This window comes from Girardinichthys multiradiatus, chromosome 4 (genome assembly GCF_021462225.1).
Source record: "Girardinichthys multiradiatus isolate DD_20200921_A chromosome 4, DD_fGirMul_XY1, whole genome shotgun sequence".
NCBI classification, from domain to species: domain Eukaryota; kingdom Metazoa; phylum Chordata; class Actinopteri; order Cyprinodontiformes; family Goodeidae; genus Girardinichthys; species Girardinichthys multiradiatus.
The window spans coordinates 31,699,830-31,717,271 of record NC_061797.1 but is presented as its reverse complement, the minus strand read 5'-3'; the positions used below and the strand labels follow the sequence as shown (position 1 = coordinate 31,717,271).

General features: G+C 37.5%; 1 protein-coding gene across 2 annotated transcripts in view; it reads left to right on the top strand.

Annotated features, from left to right (window-relative positions):
* The window catches only part of kiaa1549lb (KIAA1549-like b), an 85,555-nt gene that overhangs the window by 17,802 nt on the left and 50,311 nt on the right, over window positions 1-17,442 (top strand). For both annotated transcript variants that reach the window (XM_047362214.1, XM_047362213.1), the window contains exon 2: window positions 16,790-17,155. In XM_047362214.1, the coding sequence (XP_047218170.1) occupies window positions 16,790-17,155 (366 nt within the window). The remainder of the gene's footprint in view (window positions 1-16,789; window positions 17,156-17,442) is intronic.

The following is a 17,442-nucleotide window of genomic DNA, read 5'->3' as shown; positions in this document are numbered from 1 at the left end:
AGTGCATTCCAAATACAGGGGACCCTGCAATCATGATTATCTATTCAAAGCACATTTCTCCCCAACTCTGTGGCACAGTGAATATTTGCAAAATTCGGGTCCACACTTGCTTTTTGAACATTTTTAAGGGATCTTATTTTTTGTCACAGCATCCTCAGTGGCTGCTGGAGTGTGACATTGTTTGTCCTGCAGTGATGTGCTGAATTCAGGATGTGTTTCCCTGAGAACTCATCTATCACACTGCCTGCTGGAAGGAGTGGTGATCTCTTTGTTGGGTTTGTCTGTTTAGGGTGGTCAGGTTGAATGTTGGATCACTTTGATGTGAAGCATGAGCGATGTCTGTGTTGTGTCACAAACATGTTGCTTGACCTGGAAGACAGTCCTGACCTATTGTTTAAATAATGCAACTTCTCATGTTTTTATTATCACTGCTGTAGTTGTAAAATGTTGCTCTCAGTATCATTGTGTCTGTAAACAATTATGTAGGGTTTCTTTTCTGATATAAATGCAGCCTCACTTTCACCGCATCACATGTCATGCCTGAGTCTTTAGGTATTTAAAGAACCAAGGCTCAGTATAGCTGATACATTGTGTTCATCTGTCTATACCAGGGTGGCTTCTTATAGTCTGTCATTAAAAAATACTCAACATAATCTCTATAACAATTGTCTGACTTAAAGGTTTGTGCAGCTTTTAAAATTTTTTCTCCAGGATTGGCCTGTATTCAGTTTCATCCTTTTTTCCATCAACTCTGACCAGCTTCCATGTTCTTGCTGTAAAAATACCCACATCATGATGCTGTGTTGGTGTTTTACAAACAACATTTTGCACATAGGCCAAAAAGTTCTGGTTTTATTTCAATTCAATTCAATTCAGTTTTATTTATATAACGCCAATTCACAACACATGTTGTCTCAAGGCACTTCACAACAGTCAGGTACATACATTCCAATTAGTCCTAACCATTGAACAGTACAGTCAGAGTTATTTATTCAAATTGGATAAAAAGTTTTTCTGTCTAAGGAAACCCACAGCACCTTCTTGCACATGTTTATTGTGGCCCATACATGACTTGTAGCAAACAAGTGTTTTCCTTGTTCTTTGTGGTGCTTTTTGTTCATTAATGTTCTGAAACCTCCGAGGCCTGTACTGAATAATTTCCTTCCACTTCACAATTATGCACTGCTTTGACTATCAAACAAAGTCAAAGTGGTAATACTTATGCAAGGCACTGTATGGTGTCACGTGTAATCCATCGATGAAATTTGGAAACTGTGATGCCTAAATCCCTGCGAATCCTAGCCAGACGTAAGCTACTTTGTGGCCCTTTGCTGTAGTGACCCCAGATTACAAAGCTGTGACAGTATCAAGCTGATTTTGACATTCTTGTGCTTGACACAAGTGTTGAGTTCAGGGGGGGATCCTGGAGGCTTAACAGACTTATCCCACCTTGTTATCCGTCATGGTTGTCCTCCTTCTTCTATAGGCCTCAGACTCATTATTCTTTGCTACACTGTCAGGCAATAAATAAGATCACAGTTTTAACATCCCTCACACATTAATAGTTTTCAACATAGGAGCCATAGTGAGTCAGTTGTGAGGTTCCGTGCTTCGTTGATTTGAAAATCATTAATATTTTATCTCTCTTTTTAGGTTGTCAACTTCTTTGTTTGTTGTGCTTTTGCTTGTGAGGTGCTGATTGATGTCTGCTGGCATGTTGCTGTATGAAACCGTCTCAACATTTATAATCACTGCTTTGGGCTTTCAGTGGATCCACCACCGGAATTGAAAACAAACATACCATTTTTAATTATTCATTCAGAAAATAGGCACAGTCACTTTATTTTCATTATTAACTAGCTTGTAAATTGTCAGCGTGGGTTTTTTAAATCTACATAAACTAAGTGCCATGTTTGCACATTTAGCATGAATGATTTGGTTGCATTAGCTAAAAAAGAAGAAAAAAATTTCTAATAAAATTACCTGTAAATTAAAGCAAAGCAGAAATATAAAGTTGAAAGATGTTAATTTTCATTTATTGTCACAATCACTTGTCGACAATAGTGAGGTGGATCATTAGGTCATAATATTAACCAACATTTAACTAAAATAAACAATGCTCTTTAAAATGGGTTTTAGAGAGTTGTAGCTCGGTGTGATTACATCACTGAAGCACAACTGGTCTGACAGGGACAGAGACGGGAGATCAGTGCAGAGCATGCAAACACAACAGGTACAGTCAGCATTCTGCCACACCAATGGATGAGCTTTGATTTCCTTTGAAGACTCTCCGAGGGCCCAATTAAACGGTCAGACGCAGGAGCTGGGGAACCTCTCACCAGTGACAGTAGAAAGGAGAAGTAGAGGCTGACCATGCTGAGCTCCACCTGCTATGATGATGCACTCATGCGTTGACATCTCTCGGCTGTCACCTGAAGGCATTCTTTGTTTTGATTAAGTTGTTTAATACAGAGGACTTGGTTGAGTCTTTCGTCTGTCTTAGGTTTCCTTGAGTGAGGGGTAAGGAGGTATCTATAGTGTGCCCCTCTAATAAATAAATATAACCTAAAAAAACATGTCTAATTTGAATATCACATCTCTTATATTCCCCAATAAAACATTTTGGAATAGCTAACTTCTTAGTTGGAGTTATAGTTTTTAAAATACAATTTGTCAGTTTTACTTTAAATCAAATCAAAATATCTCACACTCCCACACTGAAATTTTAATATTAGACAAAGGTAACCTGATTTAAAACAAAGAACAATTTCACATAATGATTCTTTTTATTGAGTTCAAAAAATGACCCAAAGCAACCAATGTGAAAAAGTAACTGCCCCTGTGTTAAATCATGAATTAAGTCTTATAGAGCACAATTATTTGGAATGCTGAATTCAATTTCACCAACCACACCCAGGCCTGATTATTGCCATACCTGTAGAGTTAAGAAATCACATTATTAGAACATGTCTGACAACATGAAGTAGGCTAAAACAGCTAAAATAACAACATGTCATGCCCCAGTCTTCAATTCAAGAACTAAAGAGAAACAGATTTGTTGACATATATCAGTCTGGGAAGGGTCACAAAAAATACCAAGGCTTTTGGACTCCAGTGAATCAGAGTGAGAGCCATTATCCACAAACAGAGAAAATATTGAACAGATGTGAACCTTCCCAAGGGTGACTGGCCTATCCAATTTACTCTAAGAGCACATCCTTGACTCATATAGGAGGTTATAAAAGAACCAAGAAGAAGTCCTAAAGCATCACATGCCTCACCTGCCTCAGTTAAAGTCAGTGTTCACAATTCAATTATAAGAAAGGGTCTACCAAATATACCATTCATGGGATATAGTTCCGAGTCCTAATCCACTATTTGGACGGTGTACCGTTACATCTGGTGGAAAACTATTAAAGCAATTCTGGAAAAGAACATCATACCAGTACTTATATGGGGTGGAGGCAGTGTCGCTGTCTGGGGTTGCTTTGCTGCTACAGGATTCTGATGACTTGCTGTAGCTGATTTAACCATAAAATTTGCCCTCTAGCAGAAAATCCTGATCCAAAAACTTTGACCGTCACTTTATGCCCTCAAGCTCAAGCACAGCGTTAAAAGTCTGGACTGAATTCTGAACGAGATGCTGTGGCAACTGATCACTGCTGTTAAAATGAATATTAAAAATATTTTACAAACACTGTTTTTTATCTAAACTTATTGATTGATGCCATGAATTCTTTTTGTTTTTACTGTGAACGTTTTTTTTCTGCCAAATAAACAGCATTTAAGAGCCCTCAAGCAAAATGTGTTTTGTAAGATTTCAACAATTTATTCACTAGCAAAAAACTGTTGCAAAAAAAAAAGGAAAATCCAGATCAACCAACACCTTTTAGCAGTCAATATGTAGCTTATATATGAAGAAACAGCATAGGTGAGGACATATCAAGAGCCACATGTTTTTCAGTAGTCTCAAAATCAATGCCTATGATCAGACTAAAACCTGTGAGGATCGGTAAAAACTCTGCATAAAACCTTAAAATTTCCAACATTCATAGGAAGCATGGTGAGACAACTGATTTAGGGTATGTTCTGCATTTTCTTCAGTTATCTTTCCACTCAGGAAAAAGTTTAGGTTACCTGGCTGATTTTATCAAAATTAAAGTATTTTGTGCAGCACAAATGTCTTCATTTTGCGGGATATCAGTCATTGGGCTTTGTTCCTATTTCCTACCATTCTAATGTTTTTTTCAGTTAGTTTATTATAATGTTAATACTAGTATGCAATAAAAAATATGTTTATGACAAAAACTTAAACAAATGTAGATGAAAAGGCCAAATTAAAACTTTTTAGAAAATATGTTACTGATATAAATATTTTATCAGCTTAAAGTTTTTGCAAAACTAAGAAATGGCTCTGACCCATTTTTTTTTAGATTAACCCATTTTTTTTTTACAACAGTTTGGCTTTATTTTATTTGAGCAGTAGGTCTGAGAAGCGAATAAATCTGAGAGTTCATGCTACGTTTACTGGCAGAATGAATCTGGACCTCCCCCTGTTTAAACACACTTTCACGTGTCCTCACCGAGGCCAAACCAGTCACAACTGTGCCTGCTATGTAGGCCAGGTTGATACGATGAGACTGTACAGAGCAACACAGTTGTCACATGTTCATTGTAGTGATCTGTTTTTATTTATCCAAGTATATTAACTTTTTGGTCTTTCAGATTTTTCCTTCTACTGGTACCACAATAATACAAATTTTCTAGGATAAGAAATTCAAAAATGTAGTTTATAGTAAGGGCAATTTGTGTTGGCCTTATTCATCATTTGTTTTCACTATCTGTTGCCTGTTCTCAACAGCCTGGCATGTGAAATGGCTGCTGTAATTTCCCAGCCCATCATAGCCCCAAGCATGTAGCAACACTTCTACACTTGTCGCCTGTTCGCTCTGATACGTATGTCTCCATTAGAAGGCCCTCAGCCCTGGTTTGATACAGCCTCCACTCTGTCCGTTTATCAAAGAATTTCAGAAAATATTTCTAGGGAATGTGGAAATCCTGCTGACCAATTAAACACATCTTCTATCTACTTTGGAGCCCATTTTGTGAACAAATTTGTTATGCTTGTTCATCTTTTTCATGCAATGGACTAGAATTAGGATATTTAGATAACACAAAGAACACCTGAAAGTATAATGCATAGATTTCATTTTTGTGAGATTTCCTTGGTGAGTTGCTACCTTTCCTTTTATCTCTCGGTTCATAGGCCAGGTTTGCCTCTGGGCATGGTGTAGGAAGTACAGAAAGCTTATCTCTACTGGTCTGCAGTTGCCTGAAGAAGCTCTCTGAGGCCTCTGACTTTCAGTCATCATGTCTGGTTCAGCAGGATCCTTTGGATCCCTTCAGCCATCAAAAGAATATTCAGCTCTGACATAATCCTACATCTTTATATACTGTAAATCTGCACAGATCAGAGTGTTGTAGTGACACAGCTTGTTTTATTCACCGCAACTAGCCAGCTTTTTATTTCATTGATGAGGAGTAATTTTATCCTCATAGATTTTACATGAGCAGATTTCAGGCTCCTGTTTCCAGTCTAATACTATGCATGATGATACACAGCATCTTACACACATAAAGTAGCAGGGAGTTTTTACAGAAATTAAAACAAACTGTCAGGGATGGATTGTTCCTAGTCCTCGAGGACTGGACCTTTCACTGGTGGAACAAAGTTGATGCTTAGCAGAGGTCTCTGAGATACACTACCCACATGGCTTTGATTGCGTAACTGTTTACTCAAGCTGTTGAACAAACAACCAAAGTGAAACTAGTTGTTGTAGGTTCATCTGCCTTTTATATTAACCTTACACAACAATGGAAGAATCTATTTCCTATGTGTATTAACCAATACGATGCAGTTGGTGACTGTCATCTAAAGTATTTTAAGAGCAGAAGACTAAAGAGTTCTCTAAAGGTAGTATCACCTCCTAGGTTCATTCAGATACGTCTAAAATTATTATGAAAATAGACTTGAAGGATGATGGCACAAAGGCACAGAATATATGGATATTTTACAACTAGTAGTCAGCTGTTTAATTAAGTTTTTATCCCTAGCCCACCTTCACAAAATCTTAGTTCTGTCTGAAAATAAATAAATCCAGAACATTATGCTGCGACCTCCATATTTTACTGAGTAAGGTATTCTTGCAGTGATGTCCAGTATGTCTTTTGCATTTAGGAATTATTTCCCAAATTTCCCATTTTGGTTCGTTCTGACCAAAACACATTCTAGCCTCTAGTTTTATGAGATTTTTGCCAGGCCTGGATGTCTTCTTTACAAAATGTACATTTTGTCTTGTAACCCTCTTACTTAATATAGACATTCGGAGAATACAGGAGCTGGTTGTCACACGTAGAAGAAAAGTGGCACTTGTTGAAAATTCCTTCAATTCCTTTAAATGTTGCTCTCAGACTTCTGGCAACCTCCAAAACCAGTTTCTGTCTTGTCTTTTCATCAGTTTTTAAGGATTCTTTAGTTTTTGTAATGGCACACTTAGGACTGCACAATATATGTGTTGGCTAAGTGTTGGCTAATTATTTAATACCATGCATTCAGGTTCTATCTGTCAGTAATATGTTTGGGTACACTTGTTGTTTAATGCAGCGTAAAATATTTCATAAAGAGGTGGCAAAGTAGTTAAGTCATTAAGAATCATCAATAAAATTATTTAATTGCATAAAAGGCAGACTCCAGCCAGAAGCAATATTTTCAATGAAACCTTGTTGTTTGAGACGGCGGAATAATGAATTCCTTTTTTCCATTGGCTGGCTAGACTACTACCTGGATTATATTTTTATTTAACCCAAAGCAGAAAGACATTAACATTTTTTAATTATATCATATCATTATCAAGACATTCATCAACATTCTGCATGTTTTACTGATATTGTACAGGCCCAGTCGCTGTTGTCTCTTATTTTCTCTATATTAGTGACTGTCTTCACTGTTCAATGGTGCATAAATAATGCTGTGCAATAAGGCTTTTTTTTCACCCTTCCGCTGACTGATTTACAGTATGAACCTTTTAATAATTTTTATCATCTCTGCTTTAGCGAAATGATGCAAAAATTAGGAAACTCCTTACTGTACTTTATGTGTGGTTAATTATATTCATTCTAATTGATAGAAGGAGTGAACTCAAGAAGACAACGCTGAAACTAGTCAAAAGCTGCTTTAACAAAGTATTAGTTTTTGGGTGTGCATATTTATGCAGCTAAGCTATTTTTGCCTTTATTTTGTAGGTTTTTCCTCTAATAAATACATGTATGTTTCCTTTGAATTATACATTTAGAACATGTTTAAGATGATTCATGTTATCTCATCACAAAAACCATTTTACCACTAATGTGTATGTTTTTGAGAGACACAGTATTAGCGCTCTATGTGCAACAATCAGTAATCCTTTCATTTGAGTCTATAATATATAATTTTTATTGACCATCTGTGGATCCAGGAAGCCCTGACAGGCAAGAGAATACATTGATTCAGGTAACCACTACCAAAAGACAAGAAAAACACAAGTATTTTAAAAATAAAAACTGTAATGCCATGTAAAAACTGAATTTTCCTACGCTTTGTCTTAGGTTGGGTTTGATTTGTGAAAATACGTAGATGTTTCACTCCCTTTTTGTAAAAATAAAATCTACTTTGGTTAAAATTTCCCATTGCTGCATGCGCTGAACTGATCTTAATTTAACTCCAACCTCATTAGTTGAAGACTCTGATCTGTAGGTGGTGCTACATTGCTTGAGGCAGATGCATCGACGTTTACCTGGCTTTCCCTTTGACTATGCTCTCCCTGCCTGTTAAGTTACAAAAAAATAAGCAGCTTAGAAGATTTTTCTACTGTTCAGATAAGACAATTGTAAACACAACATCAACAAAGACAAAAACAACAGTTTGATTTCGTTTTTAGGTTTTAGACAGGTGACTGAGATTGTGGAATGGCATCTCTTTGTACTGACCTCTGTTCCTCTGAATTTGCCAAACAGTCTGAGCAAGCTGATATGTGATTGCTTATCTGAGAGCGGAGAGAATGTGGATGCTGTCGTTTCCAAAAAAGCTTGCTAAAAGCCATGAATTAGGGCACTAGGAGTATTCTGTGCTTAGCCAGTTCCGGCAGTGACAAACAAAAAGAGACACTCAATGGGATGATTGGTCTAATGCACCATTCAGAGGTGCAAATATAAGAGGAAATGATTGTAACATTTAGTTTAGAGAGCACAATGTACCATCCATAATTTCATGACCAGGCTCATCCTGCTTAAAATGACTATGGCTGCTAAGATGGTTATTTTTTTACATAACCAGAACAGGTACTTGGTTCCTTTTATTGAAATATCTAAGTAGAGTTGTTCATAATCTGACAAGGATGCAATATTTTTTCACTCAAACCAAAATAATCCTAGTTGTAACACTGAAACATAGGCAGCAGATAACATAAGCTGTAATATGAGTGGACATGAGGGCAACAATATAAGCTTTAATAACTACAGTGTTCTGAGCTGCTTCAGCACAGGAGTCACTCTGTTGACTTGTCAGACTGAAATAGTGGCTGCATGTTCATCTGGAGGGAAAGGGAGACGGGGCAGGAGAAAGAGTGAAATATGGTGAGAGCAGCTTCCTCTGAGTCACTGTTCTGTTTGCTACCAGTGTTTTTCTTATATCCCTTCATTTATATATAAAAATAATCCATCCAAAATATGTTAATGTTAGACAGAGACAGACACATTTACATTTTCTATGTACACTTTCATTGGTGATAATTCTTTTGTTCTGTGATATAACTAAAAGCAAGTCAGTATTGTGCCTTTGTTCTGGGCATTGAACGTTTTAATCATAAATGCACTTTAGCATGAGCAAGGAGCAATGAGTTACAGACCAAATGTTTTTCTTTGCTACGTTTTATCTGCTACATATTAGCTGTCATACCAAATGAAGTAACAGTGTATTAGCTGAATCATTGAATGTATGACACTTAGCTTCTAAATTAAATGAAATGTTTGCTCAGAAAAGGAAAAGCTGGTACAGTGCCTTACAAAAGTATTCAAACCCCTGAAACATTTTGAATTTTTTTACGCTACAACCACAAACCTTAATGTATTTTACTGGGATTTTTTGTGAACCACCAAGACAAGATATAACATGTGAAGTAGCAGGAACATTATAGATAGTTAATTAAAATTCTGATGAAAATGTGGTGTGCATTCATATTGAAAACTGTTTACTCTGATACCTTAACAAAATCCTTTGCAAAATTGCTCTGAGAAGTCACCAAATTAGTAAATAGAGTGTGTAATTATATTTCAGTTCAAATCCAGCTCTGCTGAGAAGGCCTTAGCAGAGCTAAGCATTATTGAACAAACAACATCATGAAGACCAAGGAACACAGCAGGCAGAACAGGCTTACAGTTCTGGAGAGGTTTAAAGCAGGGTTAGGTTATAAAACAATGTCATAAGCCTTGAATGTCTCACCCAGCAAACATGTGGAAGAAGATGCTCTGGTCAGATAAAACCAAAAACAACTTTTTGACCAACATGTCAAATGCTTAGAGGAAAACCAACACAACATATTACCCTGAGCACACCATGCCCATGATGAAACATATTGGCAGAAAAATAAAGATTTGGGTTGATATTTTTCTTCAAATTAGACAGGGAAGTTGGTAATTCTTGATGTAAAGATGGATGGAGCTAAAAACAAGGAAAACCTTTAAGAAAACTTGTTTTAGACTGCAAAAGACTTGAGACCTAGGTCGATGCTCGCCTTGCAACAGGACAACAAGCCTAAACACAGCCCAAGTCACACTGGATTTGTTTAAATCAAATTGTATTTTTGTGTCAGAATGACCCAGTCAGAGTCTATTCATATAGATGTCTATGCAATATATTGAGAATGAACTGTTTGGCAAAGGATAACGGGGACGTATTTCAGTCTCTAGATGTGTAAAGCTGGTAGTGACATATCACACAAGTAGTCCTAAAAAGGATGAATAAAAATACACACTTTCCAGATTTTCATTTGTGAAAATAAGAAAAGCATGTGTCATTTTCTTTCTTCTTTACAATTATGTTCTACTTTGTGTTGACCGATCAGATAAAATCTCATTAAAATTCACTCAGGTTACAAAATGTGGAAATGTTTTTGGGGTATGAATACTTTTGCAAGACACTGTTCTTCTTTCAACCGAAAATAAGCATGGGTCAGAAACATAATTCTCCACGAGGTTGTGAATGTCTCAAGGAGCAACTGTCAGGTTTTTTGAAACTGACAGGGTATTTGTAAAAACATAAGCAAAAAAATTTAAAATTTCAGACTTTACATCTATCCTGTCACTCCAGTAAACAAAGGAAAATGCATACGTTCAGCAGCGTTAGTTTAGAATTTCAAAAGAACAACAGCTCAAAGCAGTTGTGTGTGCAACAGCTTTTATATAAACAGCCAAAGTGTAAAAGACACTTTTGAGGCACTTCCTTAAAAAAAAAAACCCGAAACAGCCTGGCCTCTTCTACGTGTTTCTATGCTCCCAGGGTGCTGTTAGGCTACCATTTGAATTATACTGTCTTGTTTACTGTTTTCTGCACATGAGAGAACAAAAACAGCTCAAAGCAAGAAGAAAGTATGTGTATAATAAGAGTGGAGCAGTGCAGGCCCCGCTAGTGCTACGTCTGCGCCCTGGCAGCGCAAAGATAATGTTGGCTGCAGAGGGGGAAAAAATCAGTGTGGAAATTAGGTCTGTGCTTTGGGTCCACTGGTTGAAAAAGGTTTTTAAGGATCACAGAGCTTTCTTTTTATTTTAAAAAGTACACTAAAATCAAATGTTTTATAATGAATAAATGACCCATTGAACAGATACTAATTTTTTTTTAGCAGCCCATTGTCTTGGGTGTTGGAAAAATCCTTGTATTTTAGGGTGACCAATATTTTCTGCATATTACAACTCTTCCTTCTAATGACAAAATAGGTATTGTTTGTGCTTAATTGAATGCTCAAACTATGATAAACTGTGATAAATGTTGACACACTTCATAATGGGTGCCGCTGATATTCAAAAGAAAGATTGACAGAAGACATTTAGAGGCATTATTAAATCAAAACTAAAGACAGTTTATGTGCCTCTGCGCAAATTAAACTTAAACTTTACGTTTAGGTTTCATTAAACTTTTCAATGATCACCAGTTTACATAAAAAGTCTTTGAATTTGGTGCGAAACTAAACACTAGGCAAGCACTACTGTAAGCAAATTTTAGTTTTTATGTGCATAAAAAATTTATTAAATCTTTAAATTGTATTCTCATTGAATCTTTAACTGCTCTAGTTCCATGTTTACTCATCTCAATGCATCCTGGGCAGGTGACTGTAAAGTTCAGCTTTATGGCTCCTTAGAAAGTTATTAATTCACCATGTTTCGGCATAGAAATGGTGCATTCAGGTTGATTTGCTTTATTAGTTTTCCACCACACATACAGTTGCTTTTTGCCTGTGGGGCACAAAGTTCAGTTTTGGAATCATATGAACATAACACCTTCCCTGCCATGGTTGCTGTGTCCCCAACATTGGTTGTGGACTTCTTTTATCATTCCTTCATGAAGAGATTTATCTTACCACTTGTCCATAAAGGTGAGATTTATGGAATTTGCAACTAATAGATGTCCTGTCAGCAGATGCTTTAATCCTCTCTTTGCCCAACCTAATGTTTTGTGTGGATAGCCATGTCTTTGTGGTTTTGTAGTTGTCTCATACTCTTCAATAACATTCATTTAAGTTTGTAGTTGTGCACTGTTTTTTTAAACTTGTGTGTTCATCTGTCTTACCTGCAAACTTGGAGGAAATGTTTTTTTCCTGAATGATCAAGAGTTCATTCATATGTCACTCCTTAATTTGTTCTCTATGATTCTCTACAACTCAGCTCATCCTTTACCTTCTCCTTTCTCCATTCATCTGCACACCTTGTCCTTTATTGTACATTGGTGAAAATCTTCCCATATGCTCTGCCCCATCAGAGTAGGTGGCAAACCACACGTGAACCCTACACCTCCACTTGCACTAGCATCAATTACATACAGTCACACTTATGTCACCACTGGGCTTACTAATTGGCTGTGGAAGCTCTCGATGACCTCTTAGCGGCCTTGAAGCAGGATGCATGTCCTTTGTAAGTTAGGAGTGATTTTGTGAGTGCAGGAGTGTAATTTCTCTCTGTATCAACAGTAACATATTTAATATTTCTGTGCAGAAATTTAGCTTCTTACATTTTAGCTAATTAAGGATTTACAAAAGAAATTAAATAAAATTGGATTATGAAGTGAAAACAAAAACCCATTCACAGGGTCTTAATGAAATTCAATGATTAAATCCCTTGGAAACAAACTATTAAAAACATTGGGCTAACTCTTGCAAACATTTAGGAAGCAAATTAAACATATGGTGCACAACTTGGACATTATTTTAAATATAATGTCATGATCTGTGTTAATTATAATAGTAAAATACAGTTTAATTCAGAAAGTTTTGATTTGTAATCAGTGGCCCCAAATATAGGTTAAGATTAATAAGCATCATCAAGCATATGTACACACATATAATAAAGTTAAGGATGTCTTTGTTTTTACTTGTTTTTGGCAGTAAAAGTTAAATGACCCCACTCCCCAGAAGTGAAGAATGACAGTGATGACCATGCTGCCCATAAAAATAATAAAATCAGGTTTTTTTAAAATGGTGAGAGAAAAAGCTAGACTTCTAAGATTTGATCAATGAATTTGCTAGCAACAGGGCTCAGCGCTGGACCCTTTGTGAGCCAGGTTGAGCAAGGGCGGTGATAGCTGTCAGATGGCATATTTAAGAAAAAAATCAGGGCTTGCAAACTGTATGCAGACTGTTGCATACAACGAGCAATAAATATTGTGGTAGTACTAGTACTGATGACAGCAGCTGCGCAGGAGGGTGCACTGCGCCCCTGCTTGGAATCCTCACATTTCTCCAGAATTTACAAGATGTTGAAAAATTTGAAAGTATCTTTTAACCTAAACAAAAGGGTCAAACAAAGAAAGTGACTCAAACTGATGCGCTAATGATTAACATTGCAAGGTGCCCTCAAATACCTTTTCTCATGTCTACCCAACAATGGCAAAGTCGTACATGAGTGTGTGAGCTGCTGCAGTTAAGTGGTGGAAACTTGCTGAGGGGGCGGCAGATGTGACAGGACTGCTAAGTTTTAAAAATTGAAGAATGAACCCCAGTATGGTAGAGCCACCAATAAGGCCAGCTAAGAGGACTGAAGTGGATGAGAGACAAATTCACGTCAGCCAAATTCAGTGTGTTTTTCACATTCACCTTGTTAATAGTTACTGCTATCCACATCCATCTCTCTACTTTTTTCTAAGCTGTGATTTTAGCGAAAGCAAACAGCACAGCCCTGGGAGTCCTTTTGGTGTTTTTAAGAAAGTCAGATTTCAGGTCAGCATATGGCTGCTATCTCCTGAATAATTCCATTTGTTCTACTTTGAGAATTGCCTCTTTTTTCTTTCCTTTTGGCAATGCACCGCTGTCTGCCCTTGGTATGCTGTCGGGGAATGTCAGAAAAATGCATTTACACCCCAAAATAGGGCTATGGTATTAAGTGGTGTTTCTGAAAGGTTTTAACATTGGCACAAGGAAAATGTTTTATTTGGATTGTATTGTTCGCCAGAGAAAACTACATAGAGTAACAAAGTGAAAATAATACTTAATAGAAGAAAACACAGTGAAATTAATAATATTTCAGTTGTTCGTGGTTGCTTTAGTTCTTGGTCAAACCACAAATCCTCCCTCATCATAGAAGTGGTTGAGCAAAATACCTAGCCTCAAGTAACATATTATGTGCTTTACACAGTACACTGCTTATGTGTGTGTTTGTGTGGGTGGATGGGTGGGTTTGTGGAGGGGTATGGATTAACTGCTTTTGCTTTTTCCACACTGACACTGTAATACAGAAACCCTTGCTCTTACTCTGAAAATCATATTAGGCAAAATGGTGGGTATATATGTAAATAAACTTTTATGCTGCCATAATCAAGAAGGTTATATCAATCAGGCATCTACTGGTGGATAGTGATTTTCTTTTTTCTCTGAGGTCTAACCTGCCGAGTCTGATTTTCTTTCTGAAGACTATGACAAAAACAGACTAAATTTGATTAGCTTTTATCCTGCTCAAAATTCACGTTATTGAGAAAAATTGTTTGAGGGAACTACAATATTATTCCAATTAACATACCAAAATATATGTTTCTCGTCTTTATTTGAGTTTTACTAAACTCAAAAGTCCATCAAAGACCATGTTGTTGTTGATGTATTTACAGGCCAAAGAAAAGATGTCATTTTGCCCCCTCTTATTTCCATTTCATGCAACACAAAACAAACCATTTGGTACATATATATCTAAACAATTGCATGTAATCTTTTTGTAAATTCTGTCTAAGTATTTTCACAAATCATGAAGATAAGCAGTTATATAAATGTTGAGATCTGATCTCTAATTTAATACAATCATATATTATTTTTTGAAAACTTTGTATTACACCGCATTTGCATTTATCCATGGCTTCAATCCAGTTTTGGGCCAGGTGACCCCTATGAAATACCATAGAGTACAACTTCTGATCAAACCAAAATAACTCAACAAGAAGGAGGGACCTCCAAGTATTGTTTATTAGATTCATCTAACCACATTTCCTGCCAGTTTACTATAAACTATAAACAAATGAAAATTACTTTGCATTGTTGGCTATAAAAGCAAGTTGAAAACAACCTCTCTGGTGGGTATAAATCAGCGCAAAAAGTCTCGTAGTAGAGAGGTCCTTTTTGTATCCAAAATAGTTGATGCAAAACACTGCAATGGCATAAACGAGGAAGACTCAAAATATCCAGCACCCTACGTTAGCAATCAGAAGTTATAAAAATCTGTTAACTAAAGTAGAAATACAGGTCCTTCTCAAGAAATTAGCATATTGTGATAAAGTTCATTATTTTCCATAATGTCATGATGAAAATTTAACATTCATATATTTTAGATTCATTGCACACTAACTGAAATATTTCAGGTCTTTTATTGTCTTAATAAGGATGATTTTGGCATACAGCTCATGAAAACCCAAAATTCCTATCTCACAAAATTAGCATATTATTAAAAGGGTCTCTAAATGAGCTATGAACCTAATCATCTGAATCAACGAGTTAACTCTAAACACCTGCAAAAGATTCCTGAGGCCTTTAAACCTCCCAGCCTGGTTCATCACTCAAAACCCCAATCATGGGTAAGACTGCCGACCTGACTGCTGTCCAGAAGGCCACTATTGACACCCTCAAGCAAGAGGGTAAGACACAGAAAGAAATTTCTGAACGAATAGGCTGTTCCCAGAGTGCTGTATCAAGGCACCTCAGTGGGAAGTCTGTGGGAAGGAAAAAGTGTGGCAGAAAACGCTGCACAACGAGAAGAGGTGACCGGACCCTGAGGAAGATAGTGGAGAAGGGCCGATTCCAGACCTTGGGGGACCTGCGGAAGCAGTGGACTGAGTCTGGAGTAGAAACATCCAGAGCCACCGTGCACAGGCGTGTGCAGGAAATGAGGTACAGGTGCCGCATTCCCCAGGTCAAGCCACTTTTGAACCAGAAACAGCGGCAGAAGCGCCTGACCTGGGCTACAGAGAAGCAGCACTGGACTGTTGCTCAGTGGTCCAAAGTACTTTTTTCGGATGAAAGCAAATTCTGCATGTCATTCGGAAATCAAGGTGCCAGAGTCTGGAGGAAGACTAGGGAGAAGGAAATGCCAAAATGCCAGAAGTCCAGTGTCAAGTACCCACAGTCAGTGATGGTCTGGGGTGCCGTGTCAGCTGCTGGTGTTGGTCCACTGTGTTTTATCAAGGGCAGGGTCAATGCAGCTAGCTATCAGGAGATTTTGGAGCACTTCATGCTTCCATCTGCTGAAAAGCTTTATGAAGATGAAGATTTCATTTTTCAGCACGACCTGGCACCTGCTCACAGTGCTAAAACCACTGGTAAATGGTTTACTGACCATGGTATCACTGTGCTCAATTGGCCTGCCAACTCTCCTGACCTGAACCCCATAGAGAATCTGTGGGATATTGTGAAGAGAACGTTGAGAGACTCAAGACCCAACACTCTGGATGAGCTAAAGGCCGCTATCGAAGCATCCTGGGCCTCCATAAGACCTCAGCAGTGCCACAGGCTGATTGCCTCCATGCCACGCCGCATTGAAGCAGTCATTTCTGCCAAAGGATTCCCGACCAAGTATTGAGTGCATAACTGTACATGATTAATTGAAGGTTGACGTTTTTTGTATTAAAAACACTTTTCTTTCATTAGTCAGATGAAATAGGCTAATTTTGTGAGATAGGAATTTTGGGTTTTCATGAGCTGTATGCCAAAATAATCCGTATTAAGACAATAAAGGACCTGAAATATTTCAGTTAGTGTGCAATGAATCTAAAATATATGAATGTTAAATTTTCATCATTACATTATAGAAAATAATGAACTTTATCACAATATGCTAATTTTTTGAGAAGGACCTGTAATTTCTGCTGATTACTATTCTTGTTTCATATGCATTTGTGTTGGTGGTGGATAAGCTAACCCATAATTGACAAGAACATTCAATAGATGAATGGCATCTAAATGGGCCCAATATGAATGTAAAAATAAACTGTAATCTCTTTGTCTTCTTTTTGCAGAAAAATCCACCTACGATGCCTCTGGCTCTTCACCTTTACCGAGGAGCTCCGCGTTCACAGGTGCTCCTATTCAACCAATGGCTGAGCTGTCAGCTACGGGGGTGGTGCCTTTTCAAGTGTTTCCTACGGACAGAGACTCAGACGCCGAGGGTGAAGGTTTATCGGGGCAGCCTGCCTTTTCCTCCATTCTAACTGTGATGGCAGGAACTGTCAAACATCCAGTGAGCCTTGATCAAAGTAGAACCTTGCCAGCTATCAGCAGGGATGATTCACTCACCACCCAATGGCCTTCACATAGTTCCAGCCAAGGCTCAGACATGTCCTCCTCATCATCATCAGTGGGAGACAACTTCAGAGCGCACTCAGGTCTGATTTTTAGTAGTTCTAAGAAATACCCTATATACTGTGCCTCCAAGTTATCACGTGTCATTTATAGATGGAAATCATTTTAGTTGTTATCACTGACATCAATGTCAACTTCAGCAAAATCCACCTCTTCTGTACCATAATCCTTGTTATCTTTTTTTTCCCAGTCATCTTCTACTGAGCAGATATACAAACCTGTTACATCTCAGGGTCAGGGGAGTGCTTCCAACCTTGCCTCTCAGATAGAGGCATCAACATTATTACCTGCTGAGTCTCAGGGTTAGACA